Source organism: Staurois parvus, unplaced genomic scaffold (genome assembly GCF_062004578.1).
Source record: "Staurois parvus isolate SC_StPar_1 unplaced genomic scaffold, SC_StPar_1.0 ptg000132l, whole genome shotgun sequence".
NCBI classification, from domain to species: Eukaryota; Metazoa; Chordata; class Amphibia; order Anura; family Ranidae; genus Staurois; species Staurois parvus.
The window spans coordinates 8,128,093-8,154,350 of record NW_028317928.1 but is presented as its reverse complement, the minus strand read 5'-3'; the positions used below and the strand labels follow the sequence as shown (position 1 = coordinate 8,154,350).

Sequence of the window (26,258 nt, the reverse complement as noted above, 5' to 3'; positions counted from 1 at the left end):
TCTCACATAATTCCTCATGTTGTGGACAGGGCTCTGGAATGGGCTGAACCTAAAAGCAGTTTTTGAAATACTCAGACCAGCCCGTCTGGCACCAACAACCATGCCACGGTCAAAGTCACTTAAATCCCCTTTCTTCCCCAGTCTGATACCAAATTAAAAAAGAAAAAGCGCCACTTACAAAAAACACCAAAGTGTCAGCAGCATATCCCACCCAAAATAAATTTTGGCAACAATAATCCAAATTAAAAGGTATGTGCTAATAACAAACTTATACAAAAGTGTATATCATCATCCAAAAAACATTAGTGTTTTAAATAAATTATAGTGTCCAAACATAAATTAGTGTCCAAAAAAATATATATATCTTCAGTGACTTGAACCAATTGTGAGAAATCCACCACCAAAGGAGATTAAATGAACTCACCAGAGCTAATGGCTGGTCAGATAATAAACCAGCAACAGCGCTTGTGCTCTGGGAGCAATGAACCCGATGTCCAAATAGATATGGTGATGTTTCAGATACTTCCAGATAATAATCACAGCCAAACAACTTTGCAGCCCAAGCTCTTATGATGAACTTCTCCACTCTTTCTCATACCTCCATGAGAGCATGCAGTACACTCAGGGACAAAAAAGAGAACATAATGGTGCAATACATTTTTTTCATTTATCTCTTTAATAAACAAGGTATAAGGAAACTCACAAACAAGGTGTCCAACAGACACCAGCTTCAATCGCAAAAAAGGATTGAGATACAGTTAACACTCACCGCAGATCTCTCCCATACAGCACAGACCAGCAAGGCTCTCTAACGTCCACATCAAGTAGGCTACGCCCAACCGGTTTCGTCACACCGACGTCATCAAGGGGCGGTACCGCCCAGTCCAGTGTCCAGTCCTTCTTGACCTTTTTGTTTTGAAGGCTTGTTGGCAGGGGCATATTTACCACAAGGCAAACAAGGCACTTGCCTAGGCAGGCATTTTTAGGGGGGGCAGCACCCCCCTTCCCAGAAGAAGGGATGAAAGAAGGGACACGCGCACCATGGGAACCAGGTTGGATTCGAGAGAGGCTGCTTGATGATATGTAGAGCCTGGCTCTCGTTCCCAGGGATGTCCAGAGCTGTGGAGATGAGTGTCTCTCTATCGCGGGGGGTAGTGGAAGGCTCTCCTGGGTGGGAGGCAGGGGTGTCGTTGGTCATTGTCAGGCTCTTTCCGTGTGAGGGGGAAGGGGGGTTGTGTTGGTCGGTGTCCATGGGGGCAGACGATTTTTGTGTTGCTTAGGGCAGCAGAAAGCCTAAATACACCACTGCCTGTTGGCACTGTTTGCTGTGTTGCCCATCCCTCAGTTGGACTGCCTTTGGATGTCCCGGTCGTAATGATTCAGAGATCAAGGAAACAGGATTTTTTACTTACCAGTAAAAATCTGTTTCCTATGGTACAGTACAGGACAAGACCCTCGTTGGAGAGGTGATATCAACAAGGAAAGCTACTTTACGAGTAAGGTCAGATAAGGGCTACGAAGGCATATACTGCATCAGTAAGGGTAGCAATGGTTCCTCGGGTACCTCCTCTTCAGTTAGCATGTCTGCCTTGAGGACAACGTTAGAGACCAGCTCAGGATGGGAGACTGAAGGGACTCACTTGTTCCCCTGTTATCTATGGCATTTATAAGGCCTGAAGTTCTGCCTATGAAGTCAGATATTGTGGCAATAATCTCCTCTCTGAATGGGTGGTACTAGTGCCCTGTGGAGATAAACTACCACCCTTCTTGTGCTTGTGATCTGCCATGTGTGCTGCAAAAGCATGACGAAAACATACTCACAAACATAGCATATTTGTAAAGCTTTGTAAGAAGGTGGAGATGGTGGATAAACCTTGGATAATTCACTAGGGGTTTGCGCCTCCTGTTTGCTCTTTACCTGGAGTAAAAGTCCAATAACATGTTATTATTCGTGGTATTAGGCTAGGTTCACACTAGACTGCACGCTGCACGATGCGATTCCTAAACCTGAAACCACCCACAGCCGCATCGCGCTTCTCTTGAGAGACACGGGGGATGCCTCATGCATCTCATCCCACAGCGTGACTGCGGCACGATCGAGGGTGCCGCAACCGCGCGGAAAGCACATGGTCAAAAAAACATGTGGTTTTCGTGCAAATTAATTTCAGAAAAGGTGCATGCACCTTTTCCTTGTGAGAAACACACGTACAGCATCCCATTCAGATGAATGGGCAGCTGTCCCTGCGCAAACGTGGGCCTTACGGCACGCACTAGTGTGAACTGGGCCTCAAGGTTTGAACATGCTCTACAGACACAGATTTAGCTATTGTGATATATAACCAGTGTTCATTTTGATGCCAAATTTCGATTCAGTTTTTAATCATAGTCTTTTGACTAAAATGCCATTTTAGTTTTAGTCGTATTTTTGTCATCTGAATTGTTTTAGTTTTTTTAGTTGTATTTTAGTCATTTGAATTGTTTTAGTTTTTTAGTTGTATTTTAGTCATCTGAATTGTTTTAGTTTTTTAGTTGTATTTTGGTCATGTGAATAGTTTGAGTCATATTTTAGTCATCTGAATTGTTTTTGTTTTTTAGTCGTATTTTAGTCATCTGAATTTTTTTAGTTTTTTAGTTGTATTTTTATCATCTGAATTGTTTTAGTTTTTTTAGTCGTATTTTAGTCATCTGAATTGTCTTAGTTTTAGTTGTATTTTAGTCATCTGATTTGTATTAGACAGGTCAATGCTGGCAGGGCATAAGACAGGGGGTCACTGTTGGCAGGGCAGAGGACAGGAGTCACTGCTGGCAGGGCTGAGGAGAGGGGTCACTGTTGGCAGGACAGAAGACAGGGGGTCACTGTTGGCAGGGCAGAGGACAGGGGTCGCTGCTGGCAGGGCAGAGGAGAGGGGTCACTGCTGGCTGAGTGGAGAACAGGGGTCACTGCTGGCTGGGCAGAGGACAGGGGTCTCTGCTGGCTGGGCAGAGGACAGGGGTCACTGCTGGCTGGGCAGAGGACAAGGGTCACTGCTGGCAGGGCAGAAGACAGGGGGTCACTGTTGGCAGAGCAGAGAACAGGGGGTCACTCCTGGCAGGGAAGAAGACAGGGGTCACTGCTGGCTGGGCAGAGGATAGGGGTCACTGCTGGCTGGGCAGAGGACAGGGGTCACTGCTGGCAGGGCAGAGGACAGGGGTCACTGCTGGCAGGGCAGAGGACAGGGGTCACTGCTGGTGGGCAGAGGACAGGGGGTCACTGCTGGCTGGGCAGAGGACAGGGGTCACTGCTGGCTGGGCAGAGGACAGGGGGTCACTGCTGGCTGGGCAGAGGACAGGGGGTCACTGCTGGCTGGGCAGAGGACAGGGGTCACTGCTGGCTGGGCAGAGGACAGAGGCACAGCTCCTCCTCCCCACACAATGTATAACTGAGATCAGTATAATGTCAGACTAGGGCGGTAAAGCATCAGATTAGGGTTTTATTGTGTCAATTTAGGGCAGTAGAGTGGCAGGTTAGGGTTGGCTTTGAGGGGGTACAACATATAATTTGGGGGGGAAAAGCCCACCCCAGCACCCCCCTAGATTCGGCCATGGTCAGTAAAATAGCAGGTTCACTTTAAAGGGATAGTTCACGAAAAAACTGCCTATGCAGGTAAGGGGCGTCTGTGGATAAAAACAAACTGTGTGTCTCTGACTAAAGATGAATAATTCCCTTGCTATAGGTGTAGGCCATTTACGTACCTCACGAAGCCTGACTGAAATGCTCCAAGGACATTGCTAAGTGAGGCCTAGTCATTCCTGCCACCTCCACCATCAGAGGAGTGAGCTCTCAGACGCTGAGCTCAGAGCTACTACATCAGGAGGGAGAGAGAGCATATGAGGGGGTCTGAATCAGAGAAAAGGTTCACATTTGTGATGGTGGAGGTGGCAGGAATGACTAGGCCTCACTTAGCAACGTCCTAGCAGTATTCCAGTCAGGCTTCATGAGGTACGTAAATGGCCTACACCTATAGCAAGGGCATTATTCGTCTTTAGTCAGAGACACATAGTTTGTTTTTTTTTATCCACAGACGCCCCTTACCTGCATAGGCAGGTCTTTGGTGAAGGTGAACTATCCCTTTACCCGATTCCCTGCCACCCTATAGTAGAACTACTGTTACAGGGCGGCAGGGCTGTGCAAAATCACGTATCTATATATATAATTTGCATTTCTGGGTAGGGGGCGTAAGAGTGCCGCCCTACCCACTCTGCCATTGGTGGCTAGGGATCTCGTTCACCGGGTCCCCCGGCTGGAGATTCCCTGCCGGCACCCGGCAATTGCTGAGTAAACTGATAGGGGAGAGGTCTGCATGTAAACAACACAGATCTCTCCCCTGCCAGCAAGGACATGCTGCTTTGTATCTCTCTGCACAGCATGTCTTCCTAGTAAAACACACACAGCATACAGTTAACCCTTTGATCTCCCCACATGTTAACCCCGTCCTGCCCATTGCCATTAGTACAGTATAAGTGCTTTTTATTAGCACTGATCACTGTATTGGTGTCCCCCCCAGTATCAGAATGCAAACCCGATATAAGTCGCTGCTCGCCGCCATTACTAGTATAAAAAAAAAATTAAATTCCAGTATATATACCGCCATTTGTAGACGCTATAACTTTCATGTAAACCAATTATTTACACGTATTGGGATGACGTCGCAGAAAACATTTTGGCCTAAATTTATGACAAAATTTGATTTTTTTAAGTTTTTTTACTGGACATGTTTTAGAGCAAAAAGTCAAATATATATATATATATATATATATATACATTCAAAATTCTGATTTTTTTTGTTTATAGCGTAAAAAATAAAAACTGCAGAGGCGATCAAATACCACCAAAAGAAAGCTCCATTTGTGGGAAAAAAGGAAAATAATTTCATTTGGGTGCAGCGTTGCATGTCCGCGCTATTGCCGGTTAAAGTAACGCAGCACAATAACGCAAAAAAAAAAAATGGCCTGGTCAGGAACCTCAACACTTTAACCCCTCGCTGTCCAGAGGATTTACCCCCCGTAAATTCTCTAGAGGGTGAGGGGTTAAAGTGTTCAGATTGTAAATTATTCTGGAAACAGCCACTTCCAAAACTGCGGAGAACAATAACAAACCCTTCCAGGGTGGACAGAGAGCCTGGGGCAGGGGTGGGCAACTGTGGCCCTCCAGCTATTGGTGCACTACAAGTCCCATCATGCTTTTGGGAGTCATGCTTGTAACTGTCAGTTTTGCAATGCCTCATGAGACTTCTAGTTCTATAACAGCTGGAGGGCCACAGTTGCCCACCCCTGGCCTGGGGTATATTATACAGTTCAAGCTGGAGGAGGTTGTGCTGTTGCCCATAGCAACCAAAATCCATATTTCTCAGCCAAACCAGTGGCAGAGGGATGCCATCTGCAATATGATTGGCTGCTCCATATGGCAACACCACAGAGGCAATAATAATATGAATTCACCATAAAGGACTAGTTATAGTACTCTGAATACCTTCTTGCCCTGAATTATTGCCAGTCTCCTCTCTATCATCACCAGTCTCCTCCCACTTCCGCCTTATGCGTTCCACGGCCGCCCAGCGGCTTCCTGGTTGCCATAGCGACCGAACATTCTTTAGGGGGGCAGACAGTGATAGACAGCCCTTTCTTCCGGTTTGAAGCACTCTCATAGCTATTCAGAAAACAGCATTGGCATGGGAAAAAAAAGTTCAATTCAAGAGGACGGCAGCCATTTTCTTGTAGTGCACTGGTTTTCCTCTTCTTTTTTTTTTTTTTTTTGTAAAATCGAGTTAGATTTGTGAAAATGTGTTCAGGAGGATACCACAATGCCTATCATTATTTAGAAATATAGATAAATAGAGCAACCGTGTCCTGACCTGCCATTTTGATGTAGCCCATTGGGCAAGACAAGGGAAGGCTTTTGGCTTGTGCTCACTTTTAATCTGCAGAATGTGTTCCCAGTGAGGTGGAGGTAATAATGTCTTCTTATTACGAGAGAAGGGGGTCCCAGCACTCTGTGTGTGGACTGGATGTGATATTTTGGGTCAGAGCTCCTATTCACTATGCAGCACACAGTCAGGGGACAGATCAGTCAGCTCTTGTCAGTTTACCATTTATATGGAGAGGAATAATATAATTCTGCTGCTGTTAGCCCAGCTCACCCTCTACTGCCTGCAGTCCTTGGTGTGTGGTGGTGGCTATAAGCAAACAGATTTCCTAAAAATTCAAGAGATCATGTGACCACATGTACCGGGTGACGTATCCATGTGATGAAATGTCGGCTCACTATAAATGGTCACATGACTAAACATCTTTGTAGCCAACCCAGGTTCAGGTTTGACCGCACATGACCCAACCCTCATATTCATTGTAAATGTATCAACAAACCTTTTCCAGTAAATGTCCAAAACGAAGAGTAATACACCCCTCATCCCATCCTTCACCATTCCAAGAACCAAAGTGGTAGACTCCTTCCGAGCATTATATTTTATTTATTGATCACAGGTCAGCTGCTGGCTGAGAGGTCAAGATGGAGAACCGACCTCATCCTCTGATATAAAGACATAGAAACAATAGAGGAGTGGGAGTATATAGAAGGACACAAGAATCTGTAGAAGAACGTCATGATGGAGAACCGGCTGCTCCTCACATCACCAGGTAAGAGGAGACTTTCATTTCTTGTATTGAGGATCCACCTAGATACACACATCCTCTGATATAAGACATAGAAACAATAGAGGAGTGGGAGTATATAGAAGGATACAAGGATCTGTAGAAGAACATCATGATGGAGGACCGGCCACCCCTCACATCACCGGGTAGGAGGAGACTTCCATGTCTTCTAAAGGAGAGAAAAGTATTGAGGATCCAACTAGATACACACATCCTCTGATTAGGAATGAGCTTAGGTGAATTCTGATCCTTGTCCAAACCCACGTAGCCAAGCCCATCAAGAATCCGTCACCTGTACTGGTCCAAGCATCTGTGGTTGGGGCATTGTCTTTCGAGTTGGGGGAATGCCTCAGTCATTTGTGATAAGTCCAGTACAGGTGGCAGCTTCCCAATGGGCTCAATCCGGGGAGTTCGGACAAGGATCTGAACATGCTCATCACTATCTCTGATATAAAGACACAGAAACAATGTATTTAGTCAGTGTGTGTTTCCTACAGATGGATCTAGTAATGGCAACCCACCAGAGAGATGTCCCCGTCCTCTGTATTCCCGGGACTCCACACAGGAGCATCAGGAGATCCCTCAGGAGGATCAGGTAGATGGATCCAGTAATGGCAACCCACCAGAGAGATGTCTCCATCCTCTGTATTCCCGGGACTCCACACAGGAACACCAGGAGATTCCTCAGGAGGATCAGGTAGATGGAAATTAGATTCTTGGATACGGTTTGTGTTCAAAGAGATGCTATGTGTATAATATCTTTGTTGTTTTTTATTCTTTAGGATAAAAATTCAACTAATATTAAGATGGAAGTTAAAGAAGAGCCAAATCTGATGGCTGAGCAGCCGTGTAAGGAGGATGAAATCCCTACGGAGACCAGCACAGGTGAGTAATAAACAGTAAAAGTCCCAGATCCTCCTTGTTCAATCACTGCAACAATCTCTTCTTCTCCCCCCTCCTCTGTCAGTAGATAGTAATGGGGAGGGGGCGTAGATAAGGGGGGATAAGGGGGTCCAAACCTTCCTCAGACCATCTGTGGTGCGACAGCTAGCCTGACAACCTCTGCACACCGAAAGCACTGGAGCTGTTGGTCCTGCTGTTAGTTGGGTCTTAGACACAGGCAGCTGCTGTTTAGAGTAAAGTGGGGTACAAACTATGAGAAAATCGGAACGAGGCCCGATCGTTCGATTTTTTTATAGTATGTACACAACTTTAGACACCCGATTCAGACTTTCCAAACGAACATTTCAGAAGGGGCAAACTCCAAAATTTTTCTAATACAAGAACAGGACTAACTATTTTCGTTTATTGTGTACTGTTTTCATACAAGAGAAATCGGATACAAAAGGCTGAGCATGATCAGAAACAACTAGAAAAGCTAAAATTTCTGGGGAAATTGTGTGAAGTGTTCTTGCCTCCACCAGTAGTCTACAACTCACACTCTAGCTTTTGTCACTCTGCTGCCTGCTCACACACCTGGGTTCCTATGGCAACTCACTCTACAGCAAGGGCAGAGAAGAGCGGTTAAAAACAAACTGCTCCAACTTGCTCATTTCACTGGCGGTTGCCATCTTCAAACGGTTGTAGTTTAAAAATTATAAATCCTACACCGAAGAGTTTTATATTGTGAGAATCACAAGACCCAGACCTACATTTTGATGCATAGTATGTCTCTGAAATATTTAAAATGAAGGCACATTTGCAGTTTAGAAATTGCCCTTCAAATTTGAGGTGGCTAGGGTGGAGTTTCGATGAATGTCAATGGGTGGCTTGAGTTGCAAAAAAATGGTCATATTGTGAAAACTATCAGGACTATGGCTTAGCCGTGGACATTTTTAGTGACAGCAGGGATAGCTGAACGTTTTGATATAAGATTTGTGTAGGTGGGCTTGAAAATGAGGGAGTGATGGCAGTTTAGAAATCATGTCCTGATTTTTCAGCTCACACTCTAGCTTTTGTCAGCTCCCACTCTAGTTTTGAACATTGCGCCATTCATTCCTATGGGACCAATTTCACCACAAAAACGCCGATATTTCGTGAACCATTCGGTGAAACATTCCACAAAGTAATAGCGCACCAATCGGAAACAATCCTCACGTTTCGGTGTATTACTGTCTATGTAGTGTAAAAACTGTGGGAGGAGTTAGGGTGGCAAATTTGGCTATAATAATAAGAATATATATGTGAGATAACAGTAAGTGGTCTTGCCATGCAAGAACACTTAATAAACAACAAAAAAAAAGCCTTTGTTGCACGAGAAGTTTTGTACAATTAGTACCGTCCTCAGTTTCGACCTGCTGTGAAACATCGAGGAAAACTGGAAGATCTTTTGTCTGATTTTCTGATAGTGTGTACTGGGCTTAAGGGAGGCTGTCCTCCTCTCTTCCTGGACTCCAGTCACTTGCCACAGCGGAGGGAGGACATCCCCTGTGTCTGAACTGCTGGGCTTGACTTTTGAGTGTGTTTCATGGAGGGGGAAGATCTGTATTGGGGGGCAGTGCTGGGGAGAAGCTCTACTGGGAGGAGGGGATCTGTACAGGGGGAGTCTGTACTGGGAAGGGGGGGGGGTCATACTGGGGGAGCTGTACTATGGTGGGGGATGCTGTACTAAGGTGTTGGGATCTGTACTGGGGTAAGCTGTATTAAAGGGGGTCTGTACATAGGGGAATTGTACTAAGGGAAAGGAGGATCTGTACTGGTAGGGGAATTCTTTTCTGGGGGAGCTGTACTGGAAGGAGGGGGATCTGTACTGGAGGGAAGCTATACTGGGGGAGATCTGTACTGGGGTTAGCTGGGAAGATCTGTACTGGGGGGAGTTTCTGTACTACTGACCCTGACGCTCTTTGAAGTAAGGGGATTTAAGTGACTTTGAACGTGGCATGGTTGTTGGTGTCAGACGGGATGGTCTGAGTATTTCAAAAACTGCTGATTTACTGGGATTTTCACGCACAGCCATCTCTGGGGAAATTGAGACTCATCAGACCAGGCAACGTTTTTCCAATCTTCTGTTGTCCAATTTTGGTGAGCGTGTGCGAATTGTAGCCTCCTTTTCCTGTTCTTAGCTGACAGGAGTGGCACCTGGTGTGGTCTTCTGCTGCTGTAGCCCATCTGCTTCAAGGTTCAACGTGCTGGACGTTCAGAGATGGTATTCTGCATACCTTGGTTGTAACGAGTGCTTATTTGAGTTACTGTTGCCCTTCTGTCATCTCCAACCAGTCTGCCCATTCTCCTCTGACATCAACAAGGCATTCTCCTCCACACAACTGCCACTCACTGGATATTTTCTCTTTTTTGGACCATTCTCTGTAAATTCTAGAGATGGTTGTGTGTGAAAATCCCAGTAGATCAGCAGTTTGTTAAATACTCAGACCAGCCCGTCTGGCACCAACAACCATGCCACGTTCAAAGTCACTTAAAGCGGAGTTCCACCCAAACATGAAAGCTCCGCTTTTCTGCCTCCTTCCCCCACCTCCGCTGCCACATTTGGCACCTTTTTGGGGAGGAGCAGGTACCTGGTTTTGACAGGTACCCACTCACACTTCCGGCTGAGTTCGCTGGGGCAAACTGAGCCGGACGTTTGGCACCTCCTGCAGCCCTCTGGGACACTTCCAAGCTGCAAGGCTGTACTGCCAGTTTCTCTTAGTCAAGATGGCGGCACCATTACCAGACAGCCAATTAAAGAATTGGCTCAGGGTGAGGACACCGCTGGATGCCTGGACAGGTAAGTGCCCTACTATTAAAAGTCAGCAGCCATAGTATTTGTAGCTGCTGACTTTTAATTTTTTTTTGGGAGGTGGTGGGGGCCGGAACTCCGCTTTAAATCACCTTTCGTCCCCACTCAGTTTGAACTTTAGCAAGTCGTCTTCTCTATGTCTAGATACCTAAATGCATTGAGTTGCTGCCATGTGATTGGCCGATTAGTTTGAACAGGTGTAATAAAGTGGCCGGTGAGTGTACACTATGCTGAGTATTTCAGACTCATGACCACTGTCCTCTTTATGCTATATTGTACAACAGTCCCTGGTAACTCAGTAGTCAATGACTATGTAAACGAAGTTCTTCGTCAACGTAGGCTGTGTGCAGAAAAGCATAAGTAATGGGAGTATTTAATTTTTTTATAAATGATTGTACCAAGGTTTATGTGTCTATTAGACTTCTGATGGTGGCACAGTAATTAAATAATATTGTTGGGGTACAAGGACTGTTGCAAATTTTACCATGAACACAGTGAGTAGGCTCAATTTTAAAGAGACACAATTTTGCTGCCCAGAATGAGGAGACAGTATGTGCCCAGTGCAGGGGTCAGGAGCCATCAACCTCTATTAGTCCTCACGCACACGGGACGTTTTTACAGCAGCTTTTTTTGGCTTTTGAGGTTTTTTTCCACAGCCAGTAAACCCCCCCAGCATGTTATCCTATGTGTCCATGCACACATAAGCTTTAAGCATAGGCTTTAATGCAGGAGCGGGTTGCCATTTATAAACATCCTCCCGCCTCCCTGCTTGTGCGCGCTCCCTGGGAGTGCACAGCACCGCGATCTGGTGCCCGCTGTGTCCGAACACCAATCGCTGTACGGGACCTCTGTGTGAGGTCCCAATCATGTGATCACTGATTGGCCAATCAGTGATCACATGAACAGTAGTAAACAAGATGTCACTTCCTGACATCATTGCTTACTACTTGTGAAATCTGTGAATGATCACAGATATCACATGGTACAGGGCCATTCACAGCAGCCTTGTACCATGTGTCAAGCTGTGATCAATAACAGCTCGCACAGTATTTTTCAATGGCTGCAGGAATACAGCCAGAGAGAAGGAGAAATGATTGCTTTTACAGCCTTTATGGATGTAAAAGCAATCAGTGTAAAAAAAAAAAAAAAAAATCTTCATCACCCCTCACAAGTAGTGAGTACAGTGTCACAATGGTGACACTGTACTGCTAGGGTGACAGTATGTTTTAAAAAAAAAAAACATAAATAATAATATTTAAAAAAAATAAAAATGTACAAAAGAATTTTGAAAAATTATAATTTTTGTTATAAACTAATTTTATTTAGTTTAGTTATTTAGTTGATTTTTACTAAAAAGATAGCTGAATAAATTTTGGCCAAGATTTATGAAAAAAAGATTATTTATTTGCAAAATGTTATAAGAAAAACACTTTTTTTCAAAATTTTTGGACTTTTTCATTTATATAGCAAAAAAGAAAAAAAATCCCAGTGGTGAATAAATACCATCTGTCTCAAAAAAATGCTAAAAATTCATATGGGTACAGTGTTGCATGACCGCACAATTGTCATTCAAAGTGTGATAGCGCTGAAAGCTGAAAATTGGCCTGGACAGGAAGGGGGTAAAAGTGTCCGGACTTGAAGTGGTCAATCAACATTTTTTGGCTGGAAGAAAAACCCAGGACTAGTCGGTTTCTAGAGGAGTTTTTTAGCTGTAAAAACGCTCTAACGCTGAAAAACAGCAAAACGCAGTAAATCGCGGCAAACCGGCATTTTTGGAAGATTTTTGACCAAAAGAAAAAAATATATAACTGGATAGTAACATTTATAGGTAAAGTTGATCCAGGGAATATCCGATTGCCTCTCAAAGGATCAGGAAGGAATTTTTTCCCAGCAGGAGAAAATTGGATCATGCTTTGCTGTTTTTTTTGCCTTCCTCTGGATCAACTGTGGGTGTAGGATTATAACTTTTTTTTTTTTTTTTTTATGGTTGAACTGGATGGACTTTTGTCTTTTTTCAGCCAGACTATGTAAAAAAAAACCCGCAAATGCAAAAAAACGAGGCAAAACGGTAATGCAAAAACTCTAAAAAACGCTGAAGAACTCACGTTTTTAATGTGACTTTACACAGCTAATGTTACCAGCGTTATCAAAACGCCCCATGTGCGTGGAGCCTTAGACTCCGGCTCTCCTCCTCACATCATGTCATTGAGACGTGACCAGTCTCCCCCCACACACACACTCTCTGGGGTCTCTCATACATCTCAGTACAGGGGGGCTTCACTCTCATCTTTATTCACAGACCCCGGAGACACCAGACACACTCAGAAAGACGTCAAAGCTGAGGAGGAGGAAGAGGGACATGTGCAGAATAAAGAGGAGGAAGAACCTCTGGAGATTAGCATGGGTGAGTTGAAGACTAAATACAGTTGAAACATCTGTTTTTTAAGGTAAGAATCCTCATGCGCCAACTCAGCAAAGATTATGTGGCCAAGTCTTTTGTGAAGGGGTACTGGAGAGATTTTTTCCAGAAACGGTCATTTTGACTGGTAATATAGGATTTAAGACCTCCTTCTGGCAAAAGATGATCTCCCTCCCTATTCCAACCTGCTAAACCAGATTGTGAATCAGTCCATAAAATTAAAGATGACCTTCACTCACAATTTCCCCATAGCCTCCTTCTAACTCTCCCCCCTCCCTTCCTTGCTACACATTTAGAATTTTTTTTTTTTTTTTTTGGGGGGGGGGGGGGTTCTTTTTTTAGGTACACGTTCCCACTCCCTTTTTCCCTTTGCCTAGACAGAGATGATGTTGTGCTCTGTTAGACATCACAGGTTGGCACAATCATTAAAGGCATAGCAATAGCATTAAGGGAGATAATAAAATGGACCCATCCAAAAGTTTACATACCCTTAGGTCTTAAAGAGGAGTTCCACCTGAAAAAAGTAAATAAATAAAAGTCAGCAGCTAAAAAAACTGTAGCTGCTGACTTTTAAAAAAACAGTTACTTACCTGTCCCTTGGTCCAGCGGTGTTCTCACCACCGTTGGTTTCACCGGCCGTCTTCTCTCCCTGGCGCCGACATCTTTAGTGTGGGCACCTGGCTGTGACAGCTTGTGGCTTTGTGAATGGCCCCGTAGTCTTCTGGGACCTGTCACGTGTCCCAGAAGACTACGGGGAGGGAGGGGGGAGGACAACTTCTTGTTTCCGATCACCAAGGCAATCTCATTGGGAGCGGGTACCTGTCAAATCCGCTCCCCAAAGGTGCCATGCCTTAATGGGGAGGCAATCCTTGGGTGGAGCGCCGCTTTAATATCATACATTGATAAGAAGACGGCAGGTGAAACCAGAGGTGGTGAGGACACCGCTGGACCGAGGGAAAGGTAAGTGGCTGTTTTTTAAAAGTCAGCAGCTACAGTTTTTGTAGCTGCTGACTTTTATTTTTTATTTTTTTCAGGTGGAACTCCACTTTAAGACCTAAGGGTATGCAAACTTTTGGATGGGTCCATTTTATTACCTCCTTTAACACGACAGCTTGCGGTCTTTTTTTGATAGTTGTGAATGAGGCCCTTGATTTTCTCATTTTAGACAGCAGTCCATAATTCTTGGCAAAAAGCCTCCCAGATCTTGCGCATTCTTTGGTCGTCTAGAAAGAACTGCATGGGATCTCCTCAAAGTTCCTCAATGATGTTCATGTCAGGAGACTGTGATGGCCACTTCAGAACCTTCATTTTTTTTCTGCTGTAGCCACTGAAGGATCCCTGTGCAGCAAGGATATACCTCCATGCTTCACAGTTGAGATGGCGTGCATCTTATTATAGGCTAGTTGACCCCTCTTCAAACACAGCATTTATGGTTGTGTTTATGGTCTCATCACTCTAACTGGTTTTGTTCCAGAAGCTTGAGGCTTCTCCAGTTGCAGTCTGGTGTATTGTTAGCACTTTGCACCCTTCAAAAGTAGAAGCTCTTATATTACAGTTTTTTTAAACATTTGGTGCATTTTGGCATCAGCTGGTCCTTACTAGATGGAACGTGCACCTCTGTGCCATATATGTGGTCTTCAGCCTCGTTGGTGTCCATTTCAGCCTTGAAACTGTATTCCCAGTATAATGCATATCTTCATTGAGCAATGAGAGATACAAATAGTGGACATGGATTCCAATCTGAGATAACTAAAGGGAAAACTTCGGTTTTGGACAGAGTGGAGAGGGATTAGAACCCCTGTCAGCTGCTATTGCTTTCTGTGTCGCCGTTAGGGAGATTCTCCCTCTTTATTGGTCCTGTTTACCATTAGCATTGAAAGTGAAAGTAAAGAAAAATCCCAAATGTTGGGTTGTCCCCAGAAAAGTAATAGAGAGGAAATTTTCCAATGGGGACACTAAGGGGCGGACTGACAACTCATGGGGCCCCTGGGCAATAGGGGATCATGGGGCCCCTGTGTCCTTGCCCAAACTAAAAAAAGCCTATGAAAAAGGTACCAGGGGCATCTCATGGGGCCCCCTACTGACCCCGGGACCTCGGGCAGTGCCCGAGTTTCCAAATGGTCAATCCGCCCCTGGGGACACTAGTTCTGGTGATCTGGGGGTCTCCTTGGGATTCCCTTAATTTGCATTTTCTGTTTTGGCTATGGGACAGGAAGTGAAGGGAAGTCTCCCCAATGGGACACACATGACAAAAAATAAACTGACAGGGGTTACTATATCCAAAAGGAAACTAAACGTTTTTGGCAATATAAATGTATGCATTCTTACGGTAATTAATACATTTTTATAGAACAATTATGTCATTGCATAAACATGGCACCATGTGCATTTCTTAAAGGTGAACCTGGCAACCAAAACCCACCAGAGAGATGTCCTAATGCTTTTGATTCTACAAAAGAACATCATAAGAATCCTCAGGATGATCAGGTAGATGGATTTTGTGGAAGGTGGGGGGGGGGGGGAATTTAAGCTGTATGAAGAGAAAACTCATAAAGAGTCTTTGAGCTCAGAGTGCATGAAGTGTATGAAATTGTAACTTGATATTGATCAAAAAAAAAAGAAAAGGAAGTGTTTTGATTCCTGAGACTTTTATTTTTTACTTTGCCGACTATCATAAGATGCACTCAGGGCACCTCTTAACCACTTCAAGTCCGGACACTTTCACCCCCTTCCTGTCCAGGCCAATTTTCAGCTTTCAGTGCTGTCACACTTTGAATGACAATTGCGCGGTCATGCAACACTGTACCCATATGAAGTTTATCAGCATTTTGTTTGAGACAGATACAACTTTATTTTGGTGGTATTTATTCTCCACTGGGATTTTTATTTTTTTGTTCTGTAAATAAAAAATTCAAAAAATTTTGAAAACAAAAGTGTAAAATTTAGCAAATAAATAATCTTGCTTCATAAATCTTCCAAAATGTATTCAGTTATCTTTTTAGTAAAAAATAAAAAAACCCAAATTAGTTTATAACCAAAAATTATAATTTTTCAAACATTTTTTTTCCCTTTTTTAATTTTTTTTTATTATTATTTATGTTTTTTTTTAACATACTGTCACCCTAGCAGTACAGTGTCACCACAGTGACACTGTGCTACTTGTGGGGGGTGATGAAGATTTTTTTTTTTTTTGTACACTGATTGCTTTTACACCCATAAAGGCTGTAAAAGCAATCAATTCTCCTTCTCCCTGGCTGCATTCTTGCAGCCATTGAGAAATACTATGAGAGCTGTGATTGGTCACAGCTTGTCACATGGTACAAGGCTGTTGTGAATAGCCTTGTATCATGTGACCTCTGTGATCATTCACAGATTTCACAAGTAGTAAGCAATGATGTCAGACGTGACCTCTCGCTTACTACTCTTCATGTGATCATTGATTTGCCAGTCAGTGATCACATGATCGGCCCCACCCCCTCCTCTCTTCTCACTGGCTGTAAATGACAGCAGCAGGAGCCGGTGGCTCCCACTGTTGCCTCTCTTTCCAATGAGGAGGGAGAGAGCCAAGTGAGCCTCTACTCTCATGTACTTCGCTGGATTGAGACTGGGCTCAGGTAAGTATAAGGGGGGACTTGGCGAAGAGCTGCTTGCCAAAACGTTTTTTACCTCACTGCATAAAATGCCTTAACGTAAAAAAACTCCCCTTTTAGAAACACCTAAAAAAAAAAATATTTTTGAATAGTGAAAAACTAAACAAAATCCTGAAAAATGTTACTACCCTAAAGTGGAAAAGTATGGCTTTTTCATTTTTTATTTAAATACAGCTCGTGTTCTTATTTCAACCGCTTTAATGAAGAAATTTAAAATTGTCCCCCCCCCCTACATTGAGTTGTCAGAAAATGAATGAAATCCTGCTAGATCACTCCACGCTGGCCCCTCCTGCAGGTATTGCTATGTAAAACATTACAAATAATTGCCTATACTATTTAACCTCCTTGGCGGTATGATTCTTTCTGATTTTTTGTGCTGAAAGCGGTACCATTTTTTTGCATGGAAATATGTAGTTTTTTATTGTAGGCTGTAATTTTTAGGAGTAACTCACTGAAATCTGTCCGAACAAGAGTCTATTAAACATTCCGGATATGATAAAATTTGAAACACAAAATCATAAATTATAATTTAATAAATAATCATAAAAAATAATAATATAATAATAATAAATTTAATTCAATAATATAATCAAACCAAAAACACTGAAATTTGAATTACAGAGGCAAATTCGCACATCGCTGAGCAAAGTCGCAAAATCATTTTCAGTGTCTGATGACGAATTTCCCCACGAATCATTAGCACTCAATTCTGCAAGTGGTTCTAATTTACTATCGCTGTAATTCAAATTTCAGTAAAACCGCTTTTGACGTAAAGGAACGCTTTTTGGACGCCATGGACTTTTCTAAGTTTCCAGGCAGAAAGAACATTCAAAATGCAGGCAGGGCACAGGACAAAGCACTAGGGACAAAATATATGTGAAATGCATTGAAATAGCAATGACAGCAAAAATGAAATTTTTAAAAAAATTCAAATTTCCCGCCAGTTCCGGCGCCCGTACGTCCCGACGTCACAGGGACCGGAACACAGAAGCCAGATGCCGGCATCGGCTGGAGGAGATGGCCGGGGACGCTACAGGGGACACATCGCTGGAGCGAAGGACAAGGTAAGCGCTGCAGGGACCCCCAGAGCAGCGCCGCATGGTAAGCCCGAGTGTAGCTCGGGGTTACCGCTCTTGGTACTCAAATTTTACCCTGAGCTATACTCGGGATTACCGCTAAGGAGGTTAAAATCCAGTAATACACTCTCTGCACATGCTCAGTTGCTCTCCATTTTTTGGCCTTTTAGGCACTGATGAATTTCTAGAGGCTGATCTGTTGATAGACCTAAAATGTAATCAAACTCTCCTATCCTTTACAGCCAAGGAAACGTCTTCTGCAACTGCCATGGTGCTGCACATGTGATCAGTTATGACACCAGACATTTGATGGTTTGACAGTTTGGTTGACAGTTAGCAATCCTGGCATTCCAGGAATGTAACTGTTTTTTAAACTTAAATCGGAGTTCCACTCAAAAGTGGGAGCTCCGCTTATTTGCCTTCTCCCCCCCCCTCCACTACCATATTTGGCACCTTTTGGGGGGAGGGGGTAGCAGATACTTGTTTTTGACAGGTACCCGCTCCCACTTCCGACTTAGTTTACCGCGGTGAAGTGAGCTTGAAGTCCGGCCCCTTCCTCCCTCCCGCAGTCTCCTGGGAGCTTTCACAGGTCCCAGAAGACTGCAGAACCAATTAGGAGGTGCAGTGCGTCTCGCACATGTGCAGTGGTCACCCGGCTGTGAAGCCGCAAGCTGTCACAGCCTGGTGCCCACAGTAGAGATGTCGGCGCCGTGGAGGAGAGAAGGGATGCCGTGGGTGAGAACATTGCTGGACTCCAGGACAGGTAAGTGTGTGTTTATTAACCACCTCCCGCCCGCTATATAGTAATATGACGAGCGCAAAGTGGTTCTCTCGTTCTGGGAGGACGTCATATGACGTCCTCATATTCTCAATGCGCATGCGCGATTCAGGGAGCGCGCAGCGCGGTGATCGGTGGTGCGCTGTGTCCCTCGGACACAGCGGATCACCGATCACGGAAAGAGCCGAAGATGTTGGCTTGGTCATGTGATCAGCTGTATCCAATCACAGCTGATCACATGTAAACAGGGAAATGCCGGTTATCGGCATTTCTCTCCTCTCGAGCTGTCACGCTGACAGAGGAGAGGAGAACCGGTAATCGGCATTCCGCGGAGGGGACATGTACACTGATCATCAGGGCACTGATGATCAGTGTGCCCTGATGATCAGTGTAGCCCTAGCAGTGCCACCTGTCAGTGCTCATCAGTGCCTCGTGCCAGTGCCCATCAGTGCCACATATCAGTGCCTACCAGTGCACATCAATGTCACATATCAGTGCCCATATGAGCTGGCTTTCAGTGTCACCCATCAGTGCCAATCAGTGCCACCTATCAGTGCCAGTCAGTGCCGCTTATCAGTGCCAGTCAGTGCTGCCTATCAGTGCCGCCTATCAGTGCCTGTCAGTGCCGCCTAACAGTGCCAATCAGTGCCGCCTATCACTGCCAGTCAATGCCGCCTATTAGTGCCAGTCAGTGCTGCCTATCAGTGCCATATATCAGTGCTATGTATCAGTGCTGCCTTTCAGTGCCCATCAGTGATGCCTGTCAATGCCCATCAGTGCCACCTACCAGTGCCTCCTCATCAGTACCCATCAGTGCCACCTATCAGTGTCCATCAGTGCAGCCTCATTAGCGCACATCAGTGAAGGAGAAAAATCACTTATTTACAACATTTTATAACAAAAACTAATTTTTTCAAAATTTTCAGTGGTTTTTGGTTTGTTTAAGAAAAAATAAAAACCCAGAGGTGATTAAATACCACCAAAATAAAGCTCTATTTGTCACAAAAAAATGATAAAAATTTCATATGGGTACAGTGTTGCATGACCGCGCAATTGTCATTCAAAGTGCGACAGCGCTGAAAGCTGGAAATTGGCCTGGGCAGGAAGGGGGTATAAATGCCCTGTAGGCTAGTGGTTAAAAGTCAGCAGATACACTTTTTGTAGCTGCTGACTATTAACAAACACAAAAACGGTTGGAACTGCTTTAAATCGATGAGTTTAGTTCCACTTTATGATTTACTGCTGTTTAGGGGCTCTGGGCTTCAGCAAAATGGCGGCCTCCGGCAAGAAGAACAGGGACAGTGCTGGAGGCAATTTGCAGCACACATTAGCCACTTGCCCTCCAGAGGATTTCCCCCCCTTCCTGACCAGGCCATTTTTTGCTTTATGGTGCTGCGTTATTTTAACTGACAATTGCACAGTCATGCAACCCTGCACCCAAATGAATTTACGCCCTTTTTTCCCACAAATTGAGCTTTCATTTGGTAGTATTTGATCTCCTCTGCAGTTTTTATTTTTACCCTATGATAAAAAAAAAAAGACCGACAATTTTGAAAAGAAAAAAGAATAGTTTTGACTTTTTGCTATTAAACATGTCCAGTAAAAAAACGTAAAAGATCAAATTAATTTCGGCCAAATGTATTCTGCTCCGTGTCTTTGCTAAAAAAAAAATTCCAGTATGTGTAAATTAATTGGTTTACGTGAACGTTATAGAGTCTACAAATGGCGGTATATATACTGGGATTTTTTTTTTACTAGTAATGGCGGCAATCAGCGACTTATAGCGGGACTGCGGCGGGCATTCTGACACTGTGGGCAAACTGACTTGGTGTCACTGACATCCCCAGTGACACCAATACAGTGATCAGTGCTAGTAAAAAGCACTGACACTGTACTAGTGGCACTGGGCAGGAAGGGGGTAACATCTGGGGCGATGAAAGGGTTAACTGTGTGCTGTTTCGCTATGTTGGCTGTCTGTGTGCTTCACTGTAAGCACACTGCTTTGTATGACTATGCTATGCAGAGCCATACAAAGCAGTGTGCAGGAGCTGACAGGGGAGAGATCTGTATTGTTTATACACAGGTCTCCACGATCACCGGGTGCTGGCGAGTAATCACTGGCTGGGACCCGACGATTGACAGCCAAGGCCGCGAATGGTGGCGCGTTTAAGGCTTGCACATGCGCCCCCTACCCAGAAATGCGAAATCACGTATATATATATATATATATGATTTTGCGCACCTGTGCCGCCCTGTAGCAGTATCTCTGCTATAGAGCGGCACGGAAACGGTTAAAGCGGAACTTTACTCATATCAATTGATAAAAAATAATGTTCTTTAGCAAGGAACATACACTCCACAATAAAATTAGTGTGTGCTGTAAATTGCCTCCAGCATTGATCCTGTTTCTTCTTGCTGGAGGCTGACATTTTGTTGAAACCCAGAGCCCTGAGCAGCAGTTAAAGTAGAACTATACCCTTCTATTCTTTTCAGCCAAGGAATCTGCACCTGTTTGATCTACAACTGCCATGATGCTGCACATGTGATCAGTTGTAACACCAGTCATTTGATGGTTTGACAGTGTGGTTGGGAACATAGGCCAATACTTTGCATTCCTGACATGCTGGGAATGTAACTGATTTTTCCACATTTTGTCATGCTGCAACCAAAAACGTATTTTATTGGGATTTGATGTGATAGACCAACACAAAGTGGCACATAATTGTGAAGTGGAAGGAAAATGATAAGTGGTTTTCAAAAATTTTTACAAATAAATATTTGAAAAGTGTGGTGTGTGGCGTCCACCTAAACTGACAGGCCGGGCAAGGAGAGAATTCATCAGAGAAGCAGCCAAGAGGCCCATGGGAACTCTGGAGGAGCTGCAGAGATCCACAGCTCAAAACCTGTTAGAGTCTGCAAAAGACTTGAGACCGGGGCAGAGGTTCCCCTTCCAGCAGGACAACAACTCGAAGCATCCAGCCAGAGCTACAATGGAATGGTTTAGATCAAAGCATGTTCATGTGTTAGAATGGCCCAGTCACAGTCTAGACTGAAATCCAATGGAGAATCTGTGGCAAGACTTGAAAATTGATGTTCACAGACGCTCTCCATCCAATCTGACAGAGCTTGAGCGATTCTGCAAAGAAGAATGGGCAGAAATGTCCCTCTCTAGATGTGCAAAGAGACATCCCCAAAAAGACTTGCAGCTAGAATTGCAGCCAAAGGGGGTCCTACAAAGTATTGACTCTAGGGGGCTGAATACAATGCCGCAACACTTTATTGGTCACAAATGTTGAAAACCATTTCTCATTTTCCTTCCACTTCACAATTATGTGCCACTTTGTGTTAGTCTATCACATCAAATAGAATACATTGACGGTTTTGGTTGAAACATGACAACATGGGGAACATTTCAAGGGGGAGGAGGACTTTTTCAAGGCTTTCTAGTTCTGCTTTAATTTTCAGACTGCCAGCAGATTGGCCTCTACGAACTCAGCACAGTGCTTAATAATACCTAAAAATAGAGAGCAACTGAGCATGTGCAGTGCAGGTGAGACAGTGAACTATTGGATTTTAAACAGTATAGGTGCTTATTTTTAATGTTTTTCCTGCAAAAGAAACCAGCATGGAGTGATCTAACAAGACTTAATTTCCATTTTAATTTTGGTAGCATTATTATTAATGTGGAATGTATGCCCCTTGCTAAAGACAATTATTTTTTATCAAGTTGTTTTGGGTAAAGTTCTGCTTTAAGGAGTCCTTTGGACCCTTTACTGGCTCACCAAAGACCCCTTTCAAAAACAAGTGGTCATTAAAATAGGAAATGGCAGTGGCCTACATATCAGTTATCACCCAATTTAAAGTTTCTTTCCTTTCCTTCCCTTCCCTTCCCTTCCTTCCTTTCCTTTCCTTCCTTCCTTCCTTCCTTCCCTCCTTATAAAAGATTTCTAATTTTTTTTTTACAATTGCAAACTAGTAGAGAAGCTATTTTGATCACTTAAATGTACATGCACATGGCCGTATGAAAATACAGGAACTAATACTTAGGAACTTGCTGGCAGCAAAATCTTGCCTAAAAAGTGATCTATATGCATGTAGTGTTTGAAGGATAAGTTGACCTTTTTGATAAAAACAATAAATGCATATTTTTTTGCGGGTAGAAAAATGTGTGTTTATTATTTTTTTGCTTGCAAGAGCCTGGAAAGCATTGTGTCAGTGATCAGCAGATCTCTGGTGCCATGCAGGTCTCCTGCAGATCTGTCAGTATATCTGCTTACCGTATGGGATGTACAAGCAAGCAGAATATAGTTACATAGTTAGGCTCCATGTACACGGGACACTTCTGAATGATGGAAACTGACTGCTGTAAAATGTAGGTTAAAAAACATCTGTTTAGCCACGTTTGCATACCGCGTTTATGAGCGTTTGCGTTTAGAAGCGTTTTTTCAAGAAAACATCAGGAGACCTTCCAAAATGCCCAGAATGCACTGAAAAACAGTAAAAAAATTTACTATTTCAGACATTTTGAGAGAAGTAGAGAGAGCAGAAGCAGAGAGAGCAGTATGTGTTGAGATTAGCTGTCTTTTTTTTTGTGGTGTTTGGATGTGTTCCAGCTCATTTCTGTGCAGAAATTATTGCAGCAATGTCTAACATATTTTCTTTCATGGGAAACCTACAAGTATGGTGTACCGGGTCCATTTGAGTACTGGGAAAATGCTTTGCATGCATTTTTCATGATGAAAAAAGGCTCTGGACAGTATCTGGGAATGGAAGAGTTAAAAAAATGTTCCAAACGCAAACGCTTATAAATGCGGTTAGCCGCGTTTACAAACGTTTGGCGTTTGAAACGCTGATAAAATCTATTCCTGACCGCAAGTTTGCTGTGTTCAAAAAAACGACTGTAAACTCAACTGCCTGTAAAAAATTGTAAACGACTTAGTGTACATGGACACATAGGAAAACATTAGGGAGAGTTAAGGGGCTGCTGAAAAAAATGCAGAAAAGCTCCTAAATGTGAGTTTGTCAGCTGCAGTTTACATGGAGCCTTAGTCTGGCTGAAAAAAGACAAAAGTCCATCCAGTTCAACCATTAAAAAAAAAAAAGTTATAATCCTATACCCACAGTTGATCCAGAGGAAGGCAAAAAACCCAGCAAAGCACAATCCAATTTGCTCCTGCAGGGAAAAAACTCCCTCCTGATCCCCCGAGAGGCAATCAGATATTCCCTGGATCAACTTTACCTATAAATGTATAGTATATACTGACAGGAAGATTCAATGAACTACCATTGCGCCATGGTAGTTCATTGAGAACTACAAGCCGACAGTCTCTAAGGTTGATGGGACTTGTAGTTCATCCATTCTCAGAGCTCATGTGGGCGGAGCCCCGCACGACCGTGCTGTTTTTAAAAAGTGACAGCTAGTACGGGTAACTTCTCCCCGTACTTCTGTCACAGGGTGAGGGGGCAGCGGGTAGCGGCTGCAGCTTTTGGAACGTTACATATTCCACCCTGAAAACGTAACGTGTTCCCAAAGGCGATGTTCACATGTTCAACTTTTTCAAGGCCTGTCGGTTGCTGGGACAGGCCTTGAAAGAAGAAAAATATATTTTAAAATATGTTTTAAAAATATTCTTTCCAAATATATAATATATTGCCATATATTTGAAATGCTACAATTTTGGCCGTATTCAATATATTTCAAAATATATTTCAATAAATATATATATATATATATATAAATATATACATATATATACTTCATGTTGAAATGCATTTTTATTACAAAATATATGAAAAATATTTTTTAAAATGTATTCTTCAGTTTTTTTTTAACATATAAAAAATAATTTGTGATACCAAGCAATTGAACAGGTGCACCTAATAAAGAGGCCAGTGAGTGTATATTCTGTTGCACATTTATTAAAATCTGTCTTTATATAATGATTGTATGTAATTCTATGGTGATTGTATAACCACTTTTTTTTTTTTTTCAAATCTTACCAGCTATCCCCCTTGATCTCCAAAAATGCAGATCCTTGAGATTGTTCTAGCATGTGAGACCAAGTATCTTTGTATCATTTCAGGATGAAAGTTTTATTAAGGTTGAGGTAAAAGAAGAAGCGGAAGATCCGTCTGTGATGGGTGAGCCCTGTAAGGAGATTGGCACAGGTGAGTAACAAACACTAAAAGTGTTCCCAGAGTCCCAGATTCTCCTTGTGAATGCAGAAACCCCTCCCTGTGCCTACAGGGCACATGTGCAAACATTGTAATTGTTTTCCTGGAGTTGTGCCTCTCTTGCATGGTGTACCTGAGCAGGTGATAGCTCAACCCAGAGGGTTAGACAGGAAAGCCATGGGATCCAAGAGGGTAAATCATTTGGTTTCTGCGATTCTAACGTATCATGTTTAACCACTTCAAGTCCGGACACTTTCACCCCCTTCCTGTCCAGGCCAATTTCCAGCTTTCAGCGTTGTTACACTTTGAATGACAATTGAGCGGTCATGCAACACTGTACCCATATGAATTTTTTAGCATTTTTTTGAGACAGATAAAACTTTATTTTGGTGGTATTTATTCACCACTGGGATTTTTATTTTTTTGCTATATAAATGAAAAAGTCCAAACATTTAAAAAAAAAAAGTGTTTTTCTTATACAATTTTGCAAATAAATAATATTTCTTTATAAATCTTGGCCAAAATGTATTCAGCTATCTTTTTAGTAAAAAAAATAAATAACCCAAATTAGTTTATATTAGTTTTTCAAAAAAACTTTTTAAATTTTTATTTTTTTATATTATTATTTATGTTTTTTGGGGTTTTTTTTAACATACTGTCACCCTAGCAGTACAGTGTCACCATAGTGACACTGTACTACTCGTGGGGGGTGATGAAGATTTTTTTTTTTTTTTTTTTCTTACACTGATTGCTTTTACACCCACAAAGGCTGTAAAAGCAATAATTTCTCCTTCTCTCTGGCTACATCCTTGCAGCCATTGAGAAATACTGTGCGAGCTGTGATTGGTCACAGCTTGTCACATGGTGCAAGGCTGTTGTGAATAGCCCTGTACCATGTGATCTCTGTGATCATTCACAGATTTCACTAGTAGTAAGCAATGATGTCAGAAGTGACATCTTGCTTACTACTGTTCATGTGATCACTGATTGGCCACTCAGTGATCACATGATCGGGACCTCGCACAGAGGTCCCATACAGCGATCAGTGTTCCGCTATGTCCGGAGGACACATTGAGCACCGGATCGCAGTGCCGCGCGTTCCCAGGTAGCGCACACAGGCTGTAAATGCACACAGATTTCATATGTAGTAAGCAATGATGTCAGGAAGTGACATCTTGTTTACTACTGTTCATGTGATCACTGACTGGCGAATTCCACACCGTGTTTTGCGGACCGCTTTCAGTGTGTTGTTCACTTAACATACACACCTGCAGCGGTTCGCATGCGATTCTGATGCGGTGCAAAATTAGCACTGAAAACGCTGCAAATTCCACACCAGGACTGAACAAGGACTGAAGCTGGCCATACATGGTTAGCAGATTCCTCCATCCACCTTGTCCCTCCCTGTGCCGGGACATTGTATTCTGACAGCGGGATTTACACCTGTCAGAATAAACTGATAAGGGGCTGAAGCTGATTGGCTGCAGCCACTGATCAAGAGAAATTTTCCAACATGTCCCAAAGACAGTCTTGCTGCATTGGCTGAATATTAATTAGCATAAGGCCATCTTTATTATAGAAATTGTATGTTATAGTATAAGTGCTATAAAATCCACTGTTGATCCCGCCAGCATTTGTCTTTTACTTCACATGGATGACAGCCTGTGACATCACAGACAAACAAGCATCCTGGAGAAATAGGTGTAAGGACGCTACTACCTCCCTCAATTACCGCTCCACC

At 43.3% G+C, this 26,258-nt stretch overlaps 1 protein-coding gene across 1 annotated transcript in view; it reads left to right on the top strand.

The window, feature by feature from the left end:
• LOC149466289 (uncharacterized) overlaps window positions 1-26,258 on the top strand; it is a 71,026-nt gene that overhangs the window by 39,212 nt on the left and 5,556 nt on the right. Inside the window, exons 14-19 of the mRNA XM_089672728.1 lie at window positions 1,441-1,496; window positions 7,185-7,384; window positions 7,470-7,572; window positions 12,720-12,824; window positions 15,238-15,326; window positions 24,427-24,511. Of these exons, the coding sequence (XP_089528854.1) occupies window positions 1,441-1,496; window positions 7,185-7,384; window positions 7,470-7,572; window positions 12,720-12,824; window positions 15,238-15,326; window positions 24,427-24,511 (638 nt within the window). The remainder of the gene's footprint in view (window positions 1-1,440; window positions 1,497-7,184; window positions 7,385-7,469; window positions 7,573-12,719; window positions 12,825-15,237; window positions 15,327-24,426; window positions 24,512-26,258) is intronic.